At 38.1% G+C, this 24,867-nt stretch overlaps 1 protein-coding gene across 1 annotated transcript in view; it reads left to right on the top strand.

Moving 5' to 3' along the window:
- Positions 1–24,867, top strand: part of Man2a1 (mannosidase alpha class 2A member 1) — a 162,335-nt gene that overhangs the window by 134,004 nt on the left and 3,464 nt on the right. The window contains exons 18-21 of the mRNA XM_063245471.1: positions 1,895–2,036; positions 3,150–3,283; positions 9,987–10,184; positions 23,776–23,886. Of these exons, the coding sequence (XP_063101541.1) occupies positions 1,895–2,036; positions 3,150–3,283; positions 9,987–10,184; positions 23,776–23,886 (585 nt within the window). The remainder of the gene's footprint in view (positions 1–1,894; positions 2,037–3,149; positions 3,284–9,986; positions 10,185–23,775; positions 23,887–24,867) is intronic.

The raw sequence follows: 24,867 nt of genomic DNA, 5'->3' as shown, positions 1-24,867 counted from the left end.
ACTTGGATTAAAAAAAGACTATTTTTAGGTCTATAATCTAAATATTTCTTATTTTAAGCCATTTTTAAGCTTGGATAAAGTTAGATATCTAAACAGGTTGAGGGAGAGGTGAGGGAAACAACAATACAGTTGTGATAGTTTTAAGCATCTTTGCTGTAAATATAATGATGGTAATTTGTCGGTGTCGCTCCCGGCCGGCAGGAAGAACACACAACAAGATCTGGCAGTGGCTAGGCTCTCTTTATTTTCCTTCTCCGCACAGTCTGCCCCGGGATTCTTCCCGGCCGAAGCCTCTACCGGTCCGCTCCCCGCGGCTCCTTTCGTGCTTCTTCTCTACAGTCTGTCCCAAAGCCTCTACCGGTCCGCTCTCCGCGGCTCCTTCCGTGCTTCTTCTCTACAGTCTGTCCCGAAGCCTCTACCGGTCCGCTCTCCGCGGCTCCTTCCGTGCTTCTTCTCTCGTGGCGGGAGAGGCACTCACTTTTATAGGGTTACAGTGGCCAATCAGTTCAAAGTGCGCGATGCGGGCTGATTGGCTAACATCAGTTGTTGCTAGGCAGACTATCTTACAGGGTGGGTTGTTTACCAAGCAGGAAGCAAGAGACAAGCGCCATCTTAGCACACTCGATGGGAGGGGTAATCTAGCTCAGGCTTTGCTCTTTCCTACAGGCCTCACGTCCGCCAAGTAAGGCGACCGGGCTCGGCCGCAGCTCCCAACAGTAATTAATTGGGATAGGAAGGTTAGCATTGGGAAGGAGAAATGGAAAATCGTTTCAGAGCTTCCTGGCCGCTTGCTAGCCATGGTGGCTGCCGACAGCCTGGCATTTCTTAGTTGCTATTCCTTGCTAAACCAGATGATCATTCCAGTTTCTTCCTATGTGGCCACATGGTTCTCCTTATATCTCTGTATCTCCCTATGTCTAAATTTCCCTTTGCTTATAAACATAGCAAGCACTGGGTAAGGGCTGGGTAAGTCTCTGTTTCTGCAGAGACTCTGTTTCAAAATAAGGTCATATTCTCTGCTTGTGGGTAGAGTTAAATTTGGGGAAAGAGACACTGGTTAGCCCAGGACAAGTAAGTTGAAAGATGCACTGCAGAGTTGTTGAGAAAATTGAAGATCGGGCTCAGTAAGTAACACCTAAGGCCATCCTTCCGTTTACTGTCACTCAGCTATGATGTTAACTTTGAATCCCTCCTTTTCTTGAGTTTTACTGATGATAAAGTCCTCAGATGAGAGCAGCAAGTCACTGGGACCCAGGCTGGCTTTGGGATACTGACAGTCTCTCTCAATAGATAAAATTCTTCTTCATAGATTCAGATACTAGGATATAAGAAATTAGCATGTAGCACTCCCCTACGCTGAAACTGAACATGAAGAGTAAACATTGGTTTATAAATATAAATATTCATTTGATTATAATGTAATAATATTGGAGGATTTGGTGAGGAGATCTGAGGTATTTATTAAAACTGATTCAAGAATAATTAGAGATATTTCTTGAAAGCAGATAGAGAGCTATTGTGCTTAACATTCATTACAAAAGCACTATGTTAGATTTAGATGAGAAATGAATACTTAATACCTTTATAATTTGTTTTATGCAAATATGAAAAGCTAGAAGACTTTTGTTAGGAATTTTTAATTCTAAATTTAAATAAAAATGCTTATTTTAAAAATCTGGACAAGTTCTACCTTTCTCACTTAAAAATCATTTCTAAGATTCATGTGATTTTTTTTATCATACTGTTTTAAGGAACAGTTGAATACTATTTATATTTTGCTTGAGCAAGAAAGATTGCTGTCTTTTCTCTTTGGAAGGAAACTCGATGTTAATACTGATTTGTGAGTAAATATATAAATATCATACTTTTAAAAGAGAATTGTTGGGTTTTATAGATTCAGCCTAGAATAACAATGAGCAAACTGCCTCTTCAAGCAAATGTCTACCCTATGACGACCATGGCGTACATCCAGGATGCCGAGCACCGCCTGACGCTGCTCTCTGCTCAGTCTTTAGGTGTTTCGAGTTTGATAAGTGGTATGTGTTACTGAAATTCTTTTTTGCTCTGGAAGTTTGCAATTCTAAGTGGATAATTTTTCTGTGGCCAAACGTATTAATTATTCTCTCCAGTTACAACCTACCTGTCTTTCCTCCAGCTTTTTTCTTCTGAGAAGTAGACTATTAATTAAATTTGGATTTTGTGACAACATAAAATGATGAGTTCCCTCAGTTGTCCGCTGAAGCACCGGGGATCCAGACCTCAGTGTCACAATTGTTTTTCAAGATTTCTCTCTTCTCCTGGTTGCCTGTTGCTTGCAGGGATCTTTGTCATCATTGTGATTTACTATAAAAAAAAAGACTCTAAAATCTTAACTTGCTTAAGTTTGCAAAGATGTGAAGTTGTAGATCAAACTTAGTTCTTTTCAGCCCCATGATCATTTTCCCCACTATGTCCCCAAATGAGAAAAGTAGAGATGATTAAGATTCAGAAATAAAAGAGATATAGCCTCCGGCATCCCAAAAGAGTAAGTGCTTAGAAAGAAAGAGAGAGAGAAAGAAAGAAAGAAAGAAAGAAAGAAAGAAAGAAAGAAAGAAAGAAAATAGACAATAGGCACTGATTGTTTTGCTAAACTTTCTATTGAGATGCTTTGATCCTTTCTCTGTATAGTTTTGATAGCCATATGTGTCATCAATTTCTAGGTTTAAGAGTTGCTAGAATAAATGTGTGAAGGAGCCAGGCAAATAATGATGTGTTCTTTATAACAAGCCCGCTTTTTATGTTAGATATCACACATATTCTATCATCACACATACACAAAGAAAATGCTAATTTTGGTTTTTCTTTGTGGCCTTCATTAAAGAAAATCGTGTGAATTTATATGGGAAATTATATTATCACTTATGGAGATAATGACTTTACACCATGATAGGATAGGGAATGATGGTGACTTGGATATGCTGGAGAACATGTTCCTCCTCTGCTACCATCAAGAGAACCCCTTAAAGTGGGGTGTCTAGATTGACTTCCTTAACTGGAGGTGAAATTTAAAGCAAGACATCACGTCTTCTATTTAAGTAATCTTCACTGAATATCTGTATTACATAATCTTGGTCAGGTTTTGTTTGTTTGTTTGTTTGCTTGTTTATTAGGTCGTATTGAAGTCATCATGGATAGAAGACTCATGCAAGATGATAATCGTGGTCTTGGACAAGGTGTCCATGATAACAAGATTACAGCGAACTTATTTCGAATACTGCTAGAAAAAAGAAGTGGCGTGGATATGGTAGGGAAAGATAACTACTGTATTCTGATGTTGGCTGGTCTTGGTCACCAAATTTGAAATGATGACCTTTCCCTCTATTTATGTTAACATTTCCAATATAAAGATGTCTTTGTAGCAGACTGTACCACATTCACAGAATTTAAGTCATAAATACTGTGTAAGATTTGTACTTAGATTTTATTTTGTTATACTTGTAGTACCACAGATTAAAACTGAGGGCTTTTGCGCTAAGCAGTGTCCCAAGCCCATTTTTTATTTTGAGACAGGTTTTTTCTCACTAACTTTTAATCCTCCTTCTTCAGCCTCTCAGAGTGATGGAATTAGAATCGCACACCACCAAGCCTGGTTACATCATTTTAATACTTACTAAGGAGATAAAAAATACTGTCAAAGAAGCAGTTTGGGTGAAGTTTTCTGAAATTATTTTGAAAAAAATTAGAATGAAAAAAGTGAACTTAATTAAGATTAAAAAATAGAGCTTACTGAAATATTTAGGGGATTACTTTGGGTTGGTAGTATTTATTCAAAAACTTGCTGGTCTTGTTCTGGCATTAGATTTATCAATTGAAATGGATTCGTCTGTGCTCTCTTCATCGGTTTTGTTCTTCTAAGCAAAATCCCATCATCCTCTGTTAAACAGCCCGATAAAAGCCATTCGGGATCCGAGCAACCTGCCCATAGTTCCTGGGGTCACAGAAAAATGATCCCAGAGTTCTCTAAATTGCTGCTTCTGTACCTCAAGTGGCCCTGGCCTCCGTGCATTAACTTTTCTATGCTGACCACTTCTGGTCTTCTTTTCAGCCAGTGACCTCATTTTCCATCTTGAAGAGAGAACAGCATTATACAGAGCTGTCTGGTATAGAAGCCCTTTGCTTCTTTGCTGTTCGTACCGGGAGGCCTCCTGTGTCTGAGGCCGGTCCCTGAACCTGCCCTTGGCCCTTACCCCTCACGGTCCTCAGGATCCTTTCACCGCTGTGCCCATCCTCTGTCCCTCCCTCCCTTTCTCCCCTCCCTCTCATAGCCAACACTTCCCTAGAAGCTACTTTCACTGACTGGTAAGCAATCCTTGTTTGCCATTTAAAAATAAAACATGGAAAGCAGCAGGCACTCGGACTCACTCTCATGCCCCTGGCCACCGCCTTTCCTACCCAGCTAACCCGACATTCACGAGCTGAATTCATTTCATCACTTCGTCTCACACTCATTGGATCTCAGTCTGACTTTATCTGCCATTGTGCACTGAGGCTCTTGCCAGTGTCCCAGCATTCCATGGATGTTTTCTGTCATCATCTTACGTCACTTTTCAGCAGCATTTGACACTGACCAATGTTGCATCTAAAAACATTGCCTGGCCAGGGCTTCGACACTGCCATGTTTACTTGGTTTTTTTTCCTACCTCTTTGACAGTTCTTTGCCTCTCTGATAGTTCTTTACTCAACCATTAAATATTGGGGCTCTTTCTCCTTTGCTTCATGTGCTGTCTCATGGCCATCTCTTCTATGCTGACCTTCCATTTAACTACTGCTACACACGTGGAATCCGTAAAACACATGTCCCCAGCTTCCTCTCATCTGTGACCTCCGAACTTATCCGAGTCCTTCCTCGTGTTTGTCTGAATCCCTCCCAGTGTTTCTTTCTGTACTTTAAGTGTGCCTCCAACTCATCCTGTTCTTAACTTTCACGTGTGTCCTGAATGTGGTCCATTCATGCCTCCCTCGGCTGCCTTCCTCCTTCTGCCATACCTGTTCTTAACTCAGGAGGCAGAATGCCTTATTTATTTTTGGGTTGTTAAAAACAAAATTTAGCCTTTAAAAACCTAGATTTTTAAAAACAAAGTCTAGCCCCCTTTGAACTCCTCTAGCATCTTCTCACTGTCAGCAGCAAATGAGTCGAAGTCCTCCTGTGGCCTGGAGAGCTCTGCGTGGCCTGAGCCCTGCTTGTCCCCTGGCATCCTGCGTGCGTCTCACCATTTCTGCTTTAGACTTCCTGGTTTGCTTTTAGCTCCTACTTCTTCCCGAGTCTTCTCCTCCCAGGGCACCGCTGCACATTCCCCTTCACCTCTCCTGCTTAGAGAACCCTTAGGGTAGTTCACATCAAAACTCAAGTCAGCTGCTTCTTGACTACATCTTCTCCAATTTCCTTCTGTGTCTGTTGAATGCTGTGTGTTACCTTCACACATGCATGTGATTATTTGATCACTGTCTTTTCCTTTACTCTGTTACTACATGAACTATTTATTTTTCTGCTTTTAGGTTCAGAGGAAGCACCCTGTTTATCATAGGAACAGCTTAAAAATGCATAGGTGAATGAGCTTTTATAGTTCATCATGCCATTGACCTCTAATTTCTGCTTATTGTCTCTTCATCATATGCGCATTCTGTTCCTACTGCTAGATTCCAAGGATATGTCCACTTTCTCATGGGTGTCCTATAGGGCTTCCTTGGCTATGGTAGGTGTTCTATAAATAAAATACTAGTTGACTGAATGAAACATAAACAGCTAATTTACAGCAACAAAGTCTTCCAGCATTTACAGTCTTTTAGAGAAAATAATTAATATTCATTTGAGATGTCAAGATTTGTACCAGTTCTTGAGACTTCTAGCTTAAGTCAATTACTGACAAAACAGCTAAAACTGCAAAGGAAAATGATTGTCTGAATGTTGGCAGCTTCTGTCTTTTTGCTTCTCCTGAAAATGTTTCTGGCATACATGTTTTCCTCTTTATGTTGACACTCATCTATAAAACTTCTGTTAACTATAGCAATAAAATTTTTCATGTCAGATCTATAAAGCTTTCACTTAGGCATTAAATAATGTGTTGATTCCCATTCAAAATCTCTTGGATAGTAATTGATTTAAATTTGATCCAATGTTTTTTATAATCTAATGCTATTTAAATTTATATTTTACTTCACTCTCGATTCTGGGGCTTACGTCAGTAGCTCCTTTTAAATAAAAAATGGATTAGAGAGGAGAAAATATATTTTAATTTCTGATGAAATTGGTTAAAAATAATTGATTTTAAAATATGTATGCTATAACTTAAATTGTCTAGAAAATGTTTTAGTTTCAACTCAGAATGTAATGTTTAAAACATGGATGATGGAAACTTAACTGGGGAACCTGCTGATAGAGGTAAGGAAAGCCTTGAACCTGCCACAGCCTTTGAGAGTTAACGCTGGGATACTAAAGGGAGTAAATCTTCTCCTCAGTGTTTTGCAGAAAGGCTTGGAATAATGGTCAATGGGATGCAGCCCAGTAGGGGACTGCGGCTGCATGAGGTTGGCAGTCATCCATCCTAATGATCAACAGAGGTCAGCAGGAATAGGATCTCAGAATTGTCTCTGGCAATGACCCTGTCAAAATTTGATTTTGTGACTCCTATTCCCTACGCCCCTCTTACTGATGGTTGTTGGAGTAGAAAAGGCAACAGTGAGAATTTAGAAGCCCTAGAAGTATTCAGTTGTTGTGATGTGTCATTTACCTCTGGGTACCAGTTCTTTACATGTAACGGGACAAGAATAAGAGAAATCCGATTAAAAACTCAAATGCAGTAGGGCATAGGAAAGCGATGGTGTGGAGAATTCAGCTAGGTTTACAGTGAGTGGCTGAAGAGTCTGGGGTGTGTTTAGGGCTTATAGGCTGCTGGCAGCCACCTCTTGGCTCTCTCTCATGTTTTCTATGTGGAAATGCTGGCCCAGTGTGACTTAAAATGCCAGTTTCTAAAAACCAAAGATTATGTTTTGGAAGTTTTTGATACATTTTTTTTTAAGAGAAGTAAATAAAACAAATTTTTTAGTGCTATCCATACCTACCAAAACATGTCTGTAGACAAAGACCCAGATCGTAGACTACTGGTGTTCATTTCTGATTTAGGTGATACTTATCTCTACATGTTGTGATTCCATATATGTTCACTTATTTTCTCTCTTTCTTCGTTTGCCATTTTACTTCCTTCTTTCCCTCCACAATTTTGGCTTATTTATATCTCTTTTACTTAAGGTCTTACATATGTAAGGTCAAATCAGTAAACAAATGACTAAAAATCATCCCTTTCCATTTTACATAATTTAGCAAATTTTGATTAGATGAAACAGAAGCTCCTGATGTTGAAAGATCAGATAACTCGACTGAGCTTAATAAAGGGCACCATTGAGCCTGGCACGTCCTGCCTCATGGAATAAGGGCTGGAGCTCGATGAGGAACATCTCAACTTTGCTGGTTTGCATCAGAATGTGCTGCAGCTCTTCACTGTCTGCGGAGAGAAAGCTGGACTCACACTGTGTAAAGTTAAACAAGAAACAAAGAAGTATTTCTAGTAGTGATACCATTCCTAGGTTAAACCAGCACATAAGGTTATCTATACCAACATATTTTCTGCATTTTGAGTTTATTCTAGACTTAGAAGGTTATTGTCTTAGGAGACTAATAAAAATTTTGAAATAGTTCAGCAGTGGTGCATCCTGTCGAGCCCCATGTTGTACGTATAAGACAGTCCATGACCGGTGAGAGCCCAGATCGGGCTTTGCCTCTCTGGTGCGGCCAGCCTCCAACAGTGAACGGTGGTTGTTTATTGTGCTGGTGGCACAGAACCACAGCTCTTCTGCCAGCTTGTCTTTCTTATCTTGCTAAGGGCAATAAACTGCACAGTTCTTAATTCTCAGTGTTTGCCTTCATGACATTGTTTTCTTTTACAAGACTTTCATCTAAATATATTTGAGTCAGAACCTTGTTTATTAAATCCAAAAATAGCTAACAGGTGAAGTTTATACTTTTTATTCCACAAAAGCTGTTTGCTGTAGAAGGTTGGGAAGGTATCTAGGCAGGCAATTTGCCAGCAGATGCATAAAACCCTGTGGCTGACTCAGTAGGCTTCACCTGAACAGGCCTTTCAACTTTACATTTTCAGAGCCTCACTCCTGGGGATTCTGATTCTGTAGGTTTGAGTTAAGACCCAAAAATCTTCATCTTACAAAGTCTACCACTCCAAGTTGTGTGTGACTGTTGGGCAGAAGTACCAAGAGACAGGAAACCTGATTTGGCTTGTAGCACTGAGATGTGTGTGTGTGTTATTGCTTCTAAGACACAGAAGCTCAATCACGAAGTATCTTGTCAATTCACTGAAGTGCCTAGGAATTCCTCCAAGAATACAGAAGAAAGCCAGAGAGCTTTTCTGAGTGTATCCTGACCTAGAATGGACTTAATGCCTTTTGAATCTGATATGGCAGGTGTTTTCCTTTCTGTTAGGATCTTTTATCTTTTATTACTCAAAAAATGATTTTGTCAGCAATCCTGACCTAGATTATGAAGTCCTTTGAACTGGGAATACATTTAAGTATGTTGTTGAAAATGTTCTCTTTCTATTCATGTTATTCTACAAGCAGCATTAAGTGGCTCTATTGTTAGAGAATATTATTTTATATGCTTTATTTAATCTTTTTCTTAACAAAAAGAATATGGAATGGATACTTTTTATATAACTGTTTCAGGCCTAATTTTTTTGTCAGTATCTTACTATTGCAATATTCTTCTGCTGCCTTTCAAATTTTTTCTCTCTCCATGATCTGAATTGTATTGATGTCTACTATTAGCCACTGGCATGAAGCTACTCGCATTTTGCTAGCACCCATCTGTTCATTGCTAATCTGACACTCTGAATTTTAAGCTCCATAATTTTATAAATCCTGTCTTTTTACAGAGATAAGTAGCCAAGCCTCTTGAGTTTTGTATTACAAACAGGGTGCAGAATTAGAAAATAACTACTGAAGTAGTCATTTTATTAAAAAATTAAATTTACTTCCAATGTAGCTGATGATAAAAGAATATTTCTGCATAAATATTTTTCTCTTTCTATGTCTTTTTTTTTTTTAATCAGTACCAGGGATCGAACTCACGACCACCTGCTTGCAAGGCAGGTGCTTACACACCACTGAGCTAAATTCCTAGCCCCTCTAGGTCTGTTTTTAACTTGACAGGCATTATTGGCTAAGGTTCTATGTAGGCACTGGATTACTTAATTTTGTGTGTTCTCTAGCATATGTGTATCTCTCACCCTAGCCGATTTATGTGATGTTTGAACACACAGAAGTGTTCCCTAATAAGCATGCATCATAACAAAAACTGAAGTATTTTTAAATTATAATAACTATGCAATTACATGTCTAATAGTTCTTGTTTTTGGAATAAAATAGAAACAATTGGCAGCGATTTACCAAATTTAAAGAAACCAGGACATTATGGGAGATATGATACCTGTTCATTTATGTTAATTGGATTTATTTTGAGAGGTTTTTTAAAGCCCCGTCATTGGGTACCATTTACCTTGTATAATTTTGTAACATCTATGGAGTGTAGCTTTAAGTCTATATATGTCTTTGTGATTTTGAGTGTAAATGAAACCTTGCAAATGTAATCATTGATGCCAGGGAGATGACATTAATGGTATAAGATATAGTAGGGATATTACAGTCTTTGTAATTTGAAAGTTTTGTGATAGTTCAGGAGTTTTTTAAAAAGTTATACATAATCCAAAAACACTTGTAGAAAATGGTTTTAGTATTTTTAGTATTAAATCAGTGGAAGAGAGATTTTAAACATGAACATAATAAAGTAAAAGTATTAATATATTTTTATATTTAAACTTAATTATTTCAATTGGGAACGGCAAATACAACTTTTAAACATTTCTGTTTTTTCTCAATAGAAAGAAGAAATGAACTCAGTTAGTTATCCTTCCCTCCTCAGCCACATCACCTCTTCTTTCCTGAATCATCCGGTCTTTCCAATGACGGTAAAAGCAGAGTTCTCACCCACCCTTGAACTGCTGAATGAATTCCCTCCCTTGCTGTCACCTTTGCCCTGTGACATTCATCTGGTTAATCTGCGGACAATTCAGTCAAAGGTATAAACCAAAATATAACTGTATGTAATTACTTCCTGTAGTATGCTGGTTTATGGCATAAGAAGGGTGAGAAAAATCTACCATAAATGTCACTGTGTTAGGGGCTGGGGATTTAGCTCAGTGGCATAAGCGCCTGCCTTGCAAGCAGGCAGTCGTGAGTTCGATTCCCGGTACCGAGAGAAAAAGGAAAAAGACAAAAAAAAAAGTCACTGTTTTGAGGAATGATTTATGAAGGTTTCCCCTTATTCAAAATCATTATACCCTTCATTTGGCAGCTGCTTTGTAGTGTAGACCATATCTCAGAAAAACTTATTTGATCTTCAGAAAAGTTTTGGGTGGTGAGCGGATCAGGGATATTAGCTTCTTATGGCTACAAGGCTACTGCTAGTCTCAGATCACATAATAGGTAGGAAAACCAGATAGATCAACTCTGGTGGCTTTTCCACTCATTTCTTCTTGTTTTGGTTTCTCAGGAGTTATAGAGACACCATAATTATTTCTTTGTATTTTCATATCCTTCTCTTGAAAATTATATACTTTTGTTTAGAAGAAATACTGGGGAAGGAGGATAGGAAGGTTTTTTTCAGGTGTAAAATATAAATCATTTGCTTAGTTTACATATGTGCTCATTTTTAAAATAAAAAACATTGTGTTTGGAAAGAATAAGGATTAGACATTTGATCCCCCTCTCGTGTGTTTAGAGCTGCTTTGATGTGAATAGGCAGACCAGTAGCTGGATGAGGAAGTGGTTATAAATTCTGTGGGATGTTCCTATCAGTAGGAAGAGAAGGTGCTCAGCACATGAAGGGAGAAATGGATCAAAGAACTAAAGCAAAACTAAACTAAGAATAAATGTCTCCAATTTGAGTATCTCAAATTTTATGTCCAAAATAAGAAAACAGGACAACACACTTAGTGTATGACTTATAATACTGATGACAAGTGAATAATGCTAGAGTAACCATGTATCTATATCTCTGTGTTCAGACATGTGTTTTACCTTACCAGTGAGCTGGTAGGCTTTGTCTCATGTCTAGTATTTGTCAACCACTGTCATAGTGACCAGAAACATGACTGTGAATAAAACAGGGGAAAACTCTGGAATCCAGATACCAATTGAGGAGATAAATAATTAAAGGCAAAAAATAAGAAAAACATCTGATATAGCGTTTTTGAGGGCAAAGAAAAGAGCTAAGAGTGACTCAGAGAGACAGTGATGCATGCTTGATTGGATTGGCCAGGAAGGGCCCACAGAGGAGGAGACAATGGAATATAACTCTGCAGGAGCTGAGGAAATAGGAGGCTCACGCAGGTTTCTGGGAGTAGAATGCTCAGTATCCCTCTGCCTGAAACAGACCCTGTACAAAGGAGGGGCTCAGTAAGTCATTACTGAATAAGTGCATAGTGAGACTGTTTCTTCTAGGAATTTATTTTCCTTGTCTTTTGTGATTCTGCTTTTTGGTCTATGGATACTAGAGTGTGGCTCATGGGAAACCAGCGATAGATAATCTCTCTGAGGTGACTTGTCATTGATTCTAGAGCCAAAAGCAGAGGAAAGGATAGAATGTGGAGTGCAGAAGACTCTAGGCCTCAGGTTACCACCTTGTGGCATAAATGGTAGAGGACATTAGCAACCTGAGGACCCCAAGTTTCTGGGGACTATTGTAGCCACTCTCCCTTGGTCTCACTTGTAGATAGCTCTTGGCCATAATTGTTTGAACTGTGCTTGTTTTCTGGGAGCAGCTTGAGTTAATTATAAGAGTATAGGATGGGATGTGACCCTTTACTATCCAAGGCTGCACTTGGTCTCCCATCACTTCTTTGTAATGTAATGGTTCCTCCTGCTATTGGCTACCTTCATAAAATAGAAGTCCAGTTACTTCCCAGATTAAAAATCTTATTTCCTATCACACTGTGGTCACAGCCTTTGCACATTCAAGTTCACACAGAGGTGTAAATACACAGTCAGTCAGACCCATATGTCTTACCTGTTGTAGCTTGGCATGACTGATGCCACCTTGTGTCCTGTATTTGACCCAGAAGAATGAAAAATTATTCAGGGTCCCATGAGAAAAGCAAAATGAGCTACACCTACAAGACACAAACTTTAACCTGCCTAACAAAGAAGCAGCATACAGGTGTCAACCAAATTTAATGTTAGATTCTAGCTAAATTTTTTTCAACAGGATGTCTCACTTTGCAGTTTTCTTCTTTAAATGCCCAGTAACCCTCCAGTTTGGGGCCACTCAGTTTTGACTCTGAAACAGCAGTCTACTTGGGTGGTCACTGAGCTCAGCTAATAAAATCCAAAAATTTGTCAGTTTAGCTGCTTGGAATCCTACATTGATTACAAACCCATTTCATTACTCTATACTAAAATTAAGTCAAAATAGATCAGAGACCTAGACATAAGGACAGAAACACTGAATCTACTGGAATATAAAATAGGTGAAACACTTGAAGAAAAGGCACAGGCAAAAACTTCCTGAAAGGAATTCTAGTTGTACAAGAAATAACTCCAGTAATCAAGAAATGAGATCATATCAAATTAAAAAATCTTCTGCACAGCAAATGAGACAGAGTGAAAAGACAGCTTATAGAATGGAGAAGACATTTGTCAGCTATTCCTTTATACAGGACTAATATCTAGAATATATAAAGAATTAAAAAACAAAACTGCCCCAGCCATCTGGCTTCCCAAGCTCCTCTCCCTTGGACAGGCAGACCACCTTCACTACTTGTGGACTCTGTGAATTTCTCTGGAAATTGAAATTTATATCACTTTTGTGAGGATGACTGACATAGCAGTCATCTTGTCTATCTTATTCATTCAGAGATTGCGAGTCCTTTTTCCCCTTGAAGTAACGTTGACATAGAAATCGGGTTCCAAGCAAGATTAGAGCTCTGCTGTGACCTGTATCTAAGATAGCATTTTCCTAACCACTGCAGCTGATATGTCTGCGGACCACTTTTGCATGATAAAAGCACATCACTTCATGCCTAATCTCCCTCTACAGAATGATAGAGGACACACTTGTTTGCCCACCTCGCAGAGGCCTCTGTGTGAAGATTTCTCCATTCTAAACCTTGTTTGTTCTTCCTGACTTCGTGGATAAAGGTGTTATGCATTCACGGAGCACAGAGAGTGGTCAGGTATAGAGCGGAGGTGACATAACCCACTGAAGTGGGTCTGCAGTTTAAGCTATCAGTTCTCAGATGCACTATGTCCAGATCACACTTCAGAGATTTTAAAAATAGTCTTTACAAGTTTCCCAGTCTCTGATCCTGATTCTCCAAGGAGGAAAACCCAGTAATTAGTAATTTTTAAAAACTTTCCGTGTGATTCTAGAAATTGCTAATTATCTCCACTTCCTAAACTGGAAAATAAGGGTATTAGATTAAAATGATGACAGTAAAACCACCCAGCAGTTTTTCTAAATCTGAATGCTGTATGTGGCCTCAGAGAATAGTTCCATATTTGACTTTTTAGATTATTAAGTCTGTTTCTAGAAGTTTAATTTTTCAGAAATTGTCTTATACAGTATTAGATAGATGAGTTCATATTTTTATACTTGTGTAGGCATATCCTGCATTTGTGTTTTATATCTATTTTTGAAAGAGAATACATGCTGTATATTTGTAGTCAGCTAAAGGGAGAACTGAGATCTCTGAAGCTCTACTCATGGCGCACTGTGTTACTGAGCCAGTGCCCATCACTGTCTTGTAGTTTAGCTGTCAGCCTCCTCATCCCGTGTGCCTGCTCTCTTCTCCTGATCACTGTCCTTCCCTACGTGTCTCAGAGTTTAATACACTGCAGAGAAGTTTCTGTAAGGTTTGAAAGCTGAAGGCCAGGAGCACTGTAAAGCCATGCCATCAGGAAGGGGTCATTATTTAAGAAGAGAGTCTTGACAGAGAGAATGCCGAGAGATTCTCATGAGATCCTCAGCCAGGAGCTGAAGTCTGGAGCCGCAGGTTCAGCCTGCGATAGACAAAAGGAACCCAATTCAGTGTTCAACCAGGTTTCATAGCACCATTCTGTTTCCATGTTTTGGAAAGCAATTTATAGTTAAGCTTTTTTATTATTACTTCCACTGCTTTTATATTCAGATCTCTCTCTCTTTCTCTCTGTGGATGTGTGTGTATGTGCCTTGGTGGTTCACAAACTTAATCTGTTCCATGATTTTGGAAAAGATGACCACATTTGTGTTTGTATGGTAAAGATGGCTGCAGCCAGGTTTGTTACCTGATGCAGAGTTTGGAAATAAAAATAAAATTTTGCCAAACACTTCTATTTGCAAACCAAAGCATTTGTGAACTATGCTCACAGAGGTATTGTTCTTTCTGTATGTGTGTGTGTGTGTGTGTGTGTGTGTGTGTGAGAGAGAGAGAGAGAGAGAGAGAGAGAGAGAGAAAGAGAGAGAGAGAGAAAGACAGAGAGAGAGACAGAAATATTTTTAACTCTTTATTCTCTATGAGATTTAAATTAGTAGTTAACTTTTCCTTGCAAATAATTAATCATTATTTTGGCATCAACTCCACTTTTCAATTAAGCTCTTCTCTCTCACTTGCTGTGTCACCTCTTTTTTTCTTAGAAAAAGCAGTTTAAGATTTTTACTTTGTTTTGCCTTTCTTAGGAAAATTGATTGGTGCTTTATTGATCTTTCTAACTTTAGGAAAGGTGAAAATTACGAAAAAATTTTCCTTTGTTGTACATGTCTAAGGACAACCATTCACCTTCCCTTTGTATCTGTCTTGTTGATCAAAACAGTATAACAGCATTCAGTGAACATTTTAATGAGTGCCCTGAAAAATTAATTTCTACTGGTTATTTCCCATTGCAGGACTTATATAATGAAGTATGTAATTTTCTGGCCATTCTAGCTGTCAGAATATACTGAAGATGAATTGCACTGGGAATTGTCAAAGAACCTGGGGGGTTAGAAAAGTTTTCCCATCACATGTTGGGCTATGTCTTAGTCTGTACACCTTTGAAATCCATAAGTAGAGGGTCATGATATTGTTGGAGAAAACGGACAGGATTAAGGATTCTTTCTTATCCATAAAAACAGTGGGTTTATACATAATATTTACCACATTTTCCAAGGTTACTGTTATTAACAAACCAAGTTTCTTTTGGAGTAAGAAGGGAATAATAGCACCACCCTCAATCTGAAATTCATCTACTTACAGGAGAGTAGTCACCATTCCTATCTTTAGAAGAAAGTATCATGTGCACATATAATTTTTAGAACAACCTTTAATTCTGATTGAAATGAGATGAATGAATGGGTGGTTATGTGGTAGATGGATAGAAATTATAATTTCCAAACCTTACATTTTGTATTGATTCCTATTTTTTATAAGCCATGGCTTTAGTTCTGATGGGACTATTAATCAAATAGTGCTTTTTTCCAACCTTTACTACATCAGGATGGGAATGTAATTTGTGTGTCTTGCTGTTGGGTGCCTTGAACCACCAGTGATACGTGCATGTTGTTCCACTTCTACTGGCAGTGGTCCAGCCACTGATGGAATAGTCATGCGTGTACCACCAGTGCTGCAAGCTGGTGGAACATGTTAATCTAAAGGTTATAATTTAAGTGTTTTGTCACATTATTTCAAAAAGAATCCATATCTTTCCCCTGTTGGATAGCTCCTTTGAGCAGTGTTCAGACCTCAAGCAAAGACCAGAGAAAGAAGCTGTGAAAAGCTCACTTTAGAGTCAGACCAGTTGCATTTAAATGTGCCCCAACTATTTGCTACCCTGTAACTTGGAACAAGTCACTTAACTCTCATGAATCCTGATCTCACCGGTAACAGCTCAGGAGTACAATAATGTTTGCAAGATGCTTAGAACAGGTCTGGATGGTTTGAAACCCTGTGAATGTTTGACAAGTAATGATTCCTAACTGTGTTTGTTCAGTCATCAGCTGTCATGATTATTACTAACAATGAAGTAAAACAATTGGGATAGTTGTCATTGATTGCCAAAGTATATCTTGCTGTCACTTTGACGTATATTGCTTTATACTTTGTTAATTTTTCTTTTTAAGGAACATAGATGAAATTGACCATGTACTAGGCAGCAAGGTAGATGTTCTTCATGAACCGTATTTAAAGTTCCCACAGTGGGAGGAAGATAGCAGAGTAAAATACAGCTGCATGTCAGAGTCTCTCTAGGCTTGGAATTGTAATATCCAAAAACCAACAACTTAGCAAAGAGAAAAGGAAAAAGATCTCCAGGAATCAAGAAAGATCCCTCATGAAAACTAGAAGTCCCAGGAAAGCCAGAGAAACTGAAGACAGTGCAGAAAAAACACCGAGCAGTCTGAAAAGCTAATCCTGGCTCACAGAAAGGGAGACTTATCTCCACAAACTCCACAAAAGGCCAAGAAGAAGTTTAGAGAGTGAGAAGACCCACAAATATTATGCTGAGTAGGTTTAAACAGGATGCAAACACCAGAACACATCACAGGGAGACAGATTCTAAGAAGGGAGATCTCCACAATAGTGAGAGTATTTATACACTACTGATCTTCAGCCCACAGCACCAAAACAGAAATACAAGAAAGCAAGGCAACCAGAACCCCTCTCCAAACCCTTAATTCTACAAAAGCTCATCTCACAGACCCTGAAGTAGAGGAAGTTACAGGCAAAGAACTCAAAAACAGAATACTCAAAATATTATAAAGCTCAAAATAAAGAGGTTTAGCATGCTTAGAGAGGATTTTTATTAAACGTAGGATCTTTAAATAAAATGTTTACAGACTTAAGGAAGAAACAAACTCATCAAGTTAAGCAAGACATTGCAAGATAGAAATAACCAGTATAGCAAAGAATTAGAAATTATGAGGAAAAAAATCCCACAAGAGAAGAAAAATCAGATAGAATTCATGGGTAATGGGTTTGACCAATATGAGGACAAAATAAAAATTGAAGACAACGTGAATGTAGCAGATCTTAAGCCTAGTGGTACCCTAAAACAAAAAGACAGCACGAAAGCTGAATAAAGCAGCTAGTATATGAATAAAAAAATCAGAATTATAGGAATAATAGAAAAATTAGAAGACAACTCAAAAGGTATGAAAACATTTATTCACAGAAATTATCACAGAAACCTTTTCAAAGCTAGGGGAAAATCTCAATATCCAACTACAAGAGGCATGTAACTTCTAGTAGCCATGATCTGAAAAGAACCTCTTCACAGTACATTGTAATCAAAATTCTAGAAATTCAACAAAAAGGAGAAAATACTAAAAGCTGTTAAGGGAACCATCAAGTTATTTATATAGACAAGCATATCAAAATTACAGGGAATTTCTCAGCACAATCCTTAAAGAATAGGAAAGCATGGAGTGAAGTTTTTCAAGCCCTAAAAAAAGTTAACCCACTTTCTATATCCTACAAAATTAGCTTTGAAAATTGACAGAGATGTAAGAACTTTGCATGACAAAGAAATCCTATAGAAATACCTGATCATGAAGAATACTTAGGAGAATCCTTTATACAGACAGGGAGGCCACAAGCAACAAAGAGCCTTAAAAATACACACACACACACACACACACACACACACACACACACTTAACTTGGAGGGTAGTTATGTTTTGCACCAAAGCTGATCAGAAACGACAGAGATGGCCACTACATATTGGTAAATTCAACAGGAAGAGATAACAATTGTAAGTTCTGTGCACCAAATAGCAATGACTTTAGGTGATTCCACCTTCATAAAACTACTGAACACAAAAGAAAACATGGACACCAACACAGTTGTGTTTAATACCTCGTTCTCATAATTAAACAAAAATTTAGCAAGAAACTGTCAGAAATGGATCACACTATTGAACAAATGGACCTAACAGGTATCTGTAAAGTGTTTAATCCAACAATAGAGCATACATTTTTTTTTCAGCAGCAAACAAAACTTTTTCTAAAAATAGAATCTTAGGCCATAAAGCATGCTTACATAAATACAAAAGAATTGACATAATCCTATGCACACTCTCAAACTATTAGAGAATAAAACAAGAAATCAGTAGCAAAAGAAATCTGTGGAACTATCCATGGAGATTAAACAATACATTATTGAATAATTAACATCACTGAAGAAATAAAATCAAGTGACAATGGAAACACAACAAGGCAGAATTAATGGGATACAATGAAGATGATTCACAATGAAGGGAAGATTTTAGCTGTGAATATACACATTAATAGAATAGAGCAGAGCCTGATAAACAGTCAGTGATGCATTTCAAGATCATAGAAAAACAAGAACAATACAAATCTGAAATTAACAGAAGGAAAGAAATTATAAAGACCTCAGTGGAGAAGAGTTGGTTCTTTGCAAGAATAAAAAAGATTTATAAACCTTTAGCCAAATTTGTCAAAAGAAGGAAAGAAAAAACCCACATCAGTGCAATTAGGAAAGAGAGGAGTGGCCAGGCATGGTGGTGCATTCCTGTAACTTCAGGACTGAGGAGGAGGGGCAGTGTGAGTTCAAGGCCAGCTATGTAGTGCGTTCAAGGCCAATTTGAACCACATAGTAGGACCTTGGCTCCAAAATAAAAAGTGAAAACAAAAAAAGGTGGCAGTAGAAAAATGAAGGGACAGTCAACACTGTCAGAACCTGAAGAACTGTAAGAAACTACTTCAGCAATGTATGTTCCAATTGGAGAACCTAGAAAAAAGGGAAAAATTCCTTGACATTCATGAGTTACCAAAATTTTATTAAGATTTAAAAACTGAATAGACCAATACCAGGCAACAAAAGAGATACAGTAATAAAACCTCTGCCACAAAGGAAAAGCCCAGGACCTAAAGGATTCACTGTGGAATCTGCCAGAATTTCAGTGAAGATCCAATGCCAATAAGCCAACAAAATTGATAGGAAAGGAGTACTATCAAACTCATTCCCAGAAGCAAGCAACTTGATACCAAAACCAGAAAAGGACTTAAAAAAAAAAAAGAAAGAAAGAAAACTGCAGGCCGGTCTCCTTAATGAACAGAGATGCAGCAATCCTCAACAAGATACTGGCAAATAGAACATAGCAAATCATTAAAAAGATCGTACATCACTTCCAAGTTGGAAGATAAAATAGGTAAAAATTCATGAAGATGCAAGTAGAGGCAAGTCTTTTCTGAACAGTTCCTTGGTTGCACAAGAAATAATATTGAGGATGAACAAATGGGATTATGTCTAGTTAAAAAGGTTCTGCGCAGAAAAGGAAATAATCAACAGAGTGAAAAGACAACTGCTGAATGGGAAAAAAAAAAATTTTTTTGCCAACTACTCAGACAGATGACTCATAACAAGAATATATAAAGAACTCACAAAAAAATTAGATTCCCTCAATAAAATACCCATGAAAAACTGCAATTGAGATGAGTAGATACTTCTCAGAAGAAGTACAAATGGCCAGTAAGTACGTGACAAAATGTTCAGCATCTTTGCATTTACAGAAATGCAAATCAAAAAAAAAAAAAAAAAAAAAAAAGCCCAACACTGAGATTCCATCTTACTCCAGAAAGAACAGTTATCATCAAGATCCCAAAGTCTACAAATGTTGGAGAATCTGTGGAGGAAAAGCCTTGCTCACTGTTGGCGACATTATGCAACCACTATGAAAATCATTGTGGAGATTACTTAAAAAGATAAAAATGGAAATCCCATTCCACTCAGCATTTCCCCTTCTGAATATCTTCCTGAAAAGGTAAATGTATCATATTGCTGTGCTACCCTACATGCCCATTTTTAAAGCAGCACAGCTCATAATAGCTGCATCTTGGAAGCATCCTATCTATCCATCAACAGATGAATGGATAAAGAAAAATGTGGTATTTATACACAATGGAGTACACACACAAACTCTGCCATATGGATAATAGATAAACTTGAGTCCTTTGTAGGAAAATGGATGCACCTCAAAAACATGTTAAATAAATCAGACATGTAAGCTTAAATATCACGTCATTTCTCTTATATGAAAAACCTAAACTATAAATAATTTAAAGAGCGAAGTAAAAGAGAGGTTATCAGAAACAGTAAGGTAGGGTTTTTGCGATGATAAGGAGGTCTTGGGATATAAGGAGAGAGGAAAATGGAGAGAAATTAAAAGACGTTAAGGTATAATATGTACGTGTACGAAGGCCACATTATGAATGTATCCACTATGTGTCGAGAATATGTATGTACTAATAAAAATAAAGTTTCTCCATCATAGACAAGGTAAGCAATACCTTCGACGCATGTTATACAAGAGGAAACTAATAAAACTAAAGATGGTAATCATATTCCAGGTCACACCACCAATAAATGGGAATGTTGGGTGGCACTGTCAGTTGAGTCCAAGAGCCTTATTCTACCTCTTTCATAGGAACAAGTAGAGAAGGACAGTGCTGAAAATGTCGAGGACTCTCCTCTTCATCCCTTCTCCTCTATTCTGTGATAATTCAGCATATCCCCCAGGGAGTTACCCTCATGATCCTTATTGGGATATGCTGACCATGGAAGGGGAAAGATCATGAGGGTAACACGATCATTAGTGGTCATTGCTATTTGAGTATAAGAGAACGTTTTGTGATCGGGATTTTCCTATACATTTAACATACTGATGCAAACTTGCAAACCTCCTTGAGTGTCTTAAAGTTACTATGAGATAAAGTGCATTAATGGGGAGGAATTAATGAGGAGCATCCTGCCCCAGATCTGGCACACAGCAAGGGCTGCATACATTTTATCAGTTACTATGATGGTCCCTTGGGTTGGCCCTTCATCTTCAGAGGCACTCTGGAGGAGTCCAACCTACTTCATTGAATTTATAGACTTAATAACTTCCTCTAAGTCACATACCTGTACCTCAGTGGAACCTGAACTTTTGCTCTGACGCAGCTTTCTCTAAGCCTTTCCTCATCTCTCCCACCTTCCCCCATCCTGCCAGAAGAGCCTGTGGGTCCTGCTGAGCCTGTAAGTGAGGTCACTGTGACTTTTGAACTCCCCCACCTTGCTTCAGTAATTAGGCCTCAGATGCAACCTAATTGGTTTTTATGAAGGCAATTACCTAGTTTGGTGTGTGGCGCAGCTTCAAAGATTGTAAAATTTCCCCTACACACCGTTCCCGTCTTTTCTGGGGTCCAGAGATGCCTTACGTGGTAGTGAGTGGAAAATGGTTCTTCTTAGAATATGGAGGGTGACTGCTGGGAGGTATCTGCTTTCCTGTATGCATATTCAAGTAAATTCACAGTTTCTCTACTTTGAGAAACAGTTTTCTTGGAAATAAAATGTCTAGACAGACTTTGAATCTGAAAAACTGTTGCTTTGCCTCAGGTATTTTTGCTTGAAAAACTGATGCTTTCATGAATATTAGATTTTTAAAACTTGGACAAGGTAGTTGTATTTCATTTAGTCCCTACAGAAATAAAAATTTTTAGTTTTTAGAGAAAATATAACTTTTTGTCAGTAAAAATTAATTTTTGTGACTTTTGGTCTGCTTTTATATTGTTAGTGTAAATCTGTTGTAGAATCCAAAGTCAGTTTTGCTAAAGGCCTTAGGAACTCATTACTCCCAAGAACAAATGTGCTGCAGAAATGTTAGCAATGCCTACTACCAAGTGGCTTTGCAGAATGGTCCAGTGAGTTTAAGTGGCCTAATGCTTTACGTTAATAGTGACAAGTACTCCTAAAAGAGTATAATTAAGAGGCATCTAACCTGTGAATCCACATAAGGACTTTGTTATTGTGTTGATGAACAACTGTAGGCATATAACTTAATGAGTCCCTGATTCTTTAACCATAGTGATATAATATCAGTAAAGGAAATGCATGAATAAGAAGTTAAGTAAGAACACTAGTTTGTTTATTTTCATTTTTATAAAATAATAACCAATATTTATTTGATTGAAGCACAAATAGCTAATTTATTAAGGCATCCTTTGTGGAAGACATTGGACCAAGTCTTTTTTATATTATATCATGTTATTTTATTTCCATTTTATCAAAAAAGAAAACCTGGTTTTGCTGAAATTAGTAGCTAGTAAATTACAAAGCATCTCAGACTATCTGACCCCCAGAACAGGCTCTGAATCACTCGTCTTTACAGCTTTTGCACTAGCCATTCTGTCCTACAAGGCTTTGTGAGGCCACCAGTTATTAGGCGAGTAAGCCACACAGTAAATTCATGTAAGTAGACAGTCATCGGCTCCATTTTACAGACAGTGAAACTCTTGACACTTAAAATAAGTTCCTATCCCCAGGCTTCAGAATTCCCATGTGACCAAGTTCTCTTTGTCACTCTTCTGGAGGTCTCATGTATATAATAAATGAAGATTTTCTTACATGCTATTTTTAAGTTATTTAGTGGGGGGGGGTGAAATCTGTTGAAATTTCATTAGACATCTTTATCATATTTAAACTTGCGCTGTGTGTGGTGGTGGTCCTCTGGTGACTCAGAATTCCTTAAAATGATTTTTTTTTCCCTTTCCCCCTTCAAATAAAACCTTAGCAATACCATTGCAAAATACCAGTGTGAAATATCGTGATGCACAAAGCTGTTTAAGCCAAGAGTGTAAGGTGAAAACAGCTTTGAACTATTCAGGCACACTAAGATCAAGTCAGTGGTAGCGATGCTGGCAGCTATTTAGAGAAGATGTGTCTGGCACATTAAAAAAAAATCTTACCCTCTAGTGAGCTTGGCCATCTCCTTAGCCAGAGAAAGGAGAAAGAGACAATTTTTTCACTGTTTGACTGCTGAGCATTATGTGGCTTTACTTTGAACAACATTTCTTAAATTTTCCAAGGGTATTTAACTTGATTTGCTTTTTATTGTAAACATCTTTCCATGTTAAGTAACATAAAATTTATTAAGACAATTATAATTTAAAATATTAGAAAACCTGAACTACTGCATGGCAATATTATTTAAATGAATACATTTTACAAGAAAATACAAACATAATGTCCTCATAACAGCCTGGATATGTTTTATATTTTTCTTTGTCCCAGACAGAATAGTTTCTGTAATGTAAATGTAAATGATTGATAGATCAAGCTAATAAAGGTGGGGTGGCCTTATAAGTGATAACCATAACTAATTAGATTTAAATGTCTCTTGTATAAAAAGAATGAACTAATGTGTTAAAGATTAAAGATATTACTGCAATTAGCAAAAATTTATAAAGAAGCATGTTTCAATTTTAAGAGGTGACATATCATTCAGTGACCAGGTAAGAACTATAGTCAGGTACAATTTATGTGTATGTAAAAAAAGTAAGAATAACAAGTCTGTTTGCAGAAACATTGGTAAAATAGAATGTAATATGTGAGCAGGAGGAAAACTAAATCCTTATGGAGTCTGGGAGAAGCAAAGGCATGAAGTGGCTTAACTAGTAACCTTGGACCTGAATCTCACTCTGCGCAGTGGAGATGGAAGCAGAGTGTGTAGTACGTAGAAGGTTGTAACAAACATTAAACCTGGAAAGAAATGAACTTGCCTAACTTGATTGCTAAGTGAACATCAGGACAGTGGTATGTGCAGTACCGGAAATACTGCTCTAAGCTGCCGTGTCATGCTGCCGTTCTGCTCATTTGCAGGTGGGCACTGGGTACTCCGACGAGGCAGCCTTGATCCTCCACAGGAAAGGGTTCGACTGCCAATTCCCTAGCAGAGACACGGGGCTGCTTTGTTCTACTACTCAGGGAAAGGTAAGTTGACAGGTTATTTTTATGGTCAAGTTAGTGTGCTTTCAAATTCTCACTCTCTACAAATTATCCAACAGATACTTTCTTGCCTCTTCACTGAGGTTTCCCTCAGCCTGAATTAGCTTAAATCTCCCCATCTTGACATTTTTTTTTTGTCTTTTTTTTTTTTTATCGGTACCAGGGATCAAACTCACGACCTCACACTTGCAAGGCAGGCGCTTATGCTGCTGAGCTAAATCCCTAGCCCCATCTTAAGAAAGCATTTGCCCCACCGTCTTTCTCCTCTGCCTGTGTACATTAAAATGCATGGCTGGAGGCTACACACTTTTGAGAGTAATGCTCATTCATCTCTGGCTTTCCATTGCCAGTCCAGAATATCTTCTCCTCTCCTCACTTCCTCTCTTCTGGATCACACATGTTCACGTACCACCTAGTTCAGCCATAGTAAACCCAAGTCCTGCAAAAACCATGGCAAACTTGACAACTATATGACTAATTCAGTAAAAGGAAGTAAAAGTCTAACCATTGAGATGGTGACCAATGGGATACCATAGCAATGATGACAGAGACAGCTGTACAGAGTTCCAGTCAGTTGATTCCTTTTGGGAAATAAATATGTGTCTAGGTTTTCTGATTAATCCAGATTTACATATGAGTTAATCTGTGCAAGCCAAACAGATCCTCAGTCTGAACACTTGTGGCTGGGTGCCTACTTTTGATTTCTATTCAAGTTGGTCTTGCTGGCATTTCTGTCCAGCTTTTCCTTGGAAGGAAACCTCCAGTTTCCTGTCTCTGCCACTAAGCAAGCTGTGGCTTAGAGCAGGCACCCAGGCTGGTTTGAGCTCATAGAGCGGTCTGCCCCAGTTTCCTCTAAAATGCAACAGATGCACCAAAGCCCAGACTGCACTGATTCTGTTCCAGCTGTACAAATTAGCATGTATGTAAGGTTTTCAAAGAGGAGATAATCGATAGGGGGCCCAGACT

The sequence above is a fragment of the Cavia porcellus genome, unplaced genomic scaffold, assembly GCF_034190915.1.
Source record: "Cavia porcellus strain 051 isolate PalLab524CR breed Dunkin Hartley unplaced genomic scaffold, mCavPor4.1 scaffold_2, whole genome shotgun sequence".
NCBI classification, from domain to species: domain Eukaryota; kingdom Metazoa; phylum Chordata; class Mammalia; order Rodentia; family Caviidae; genus Cavia; species Cavia porcellus.
Note: the sequence above shows the minus strand (reverse complement) of the source record. Positions and strands in the feature narration are given on the sequence as shown.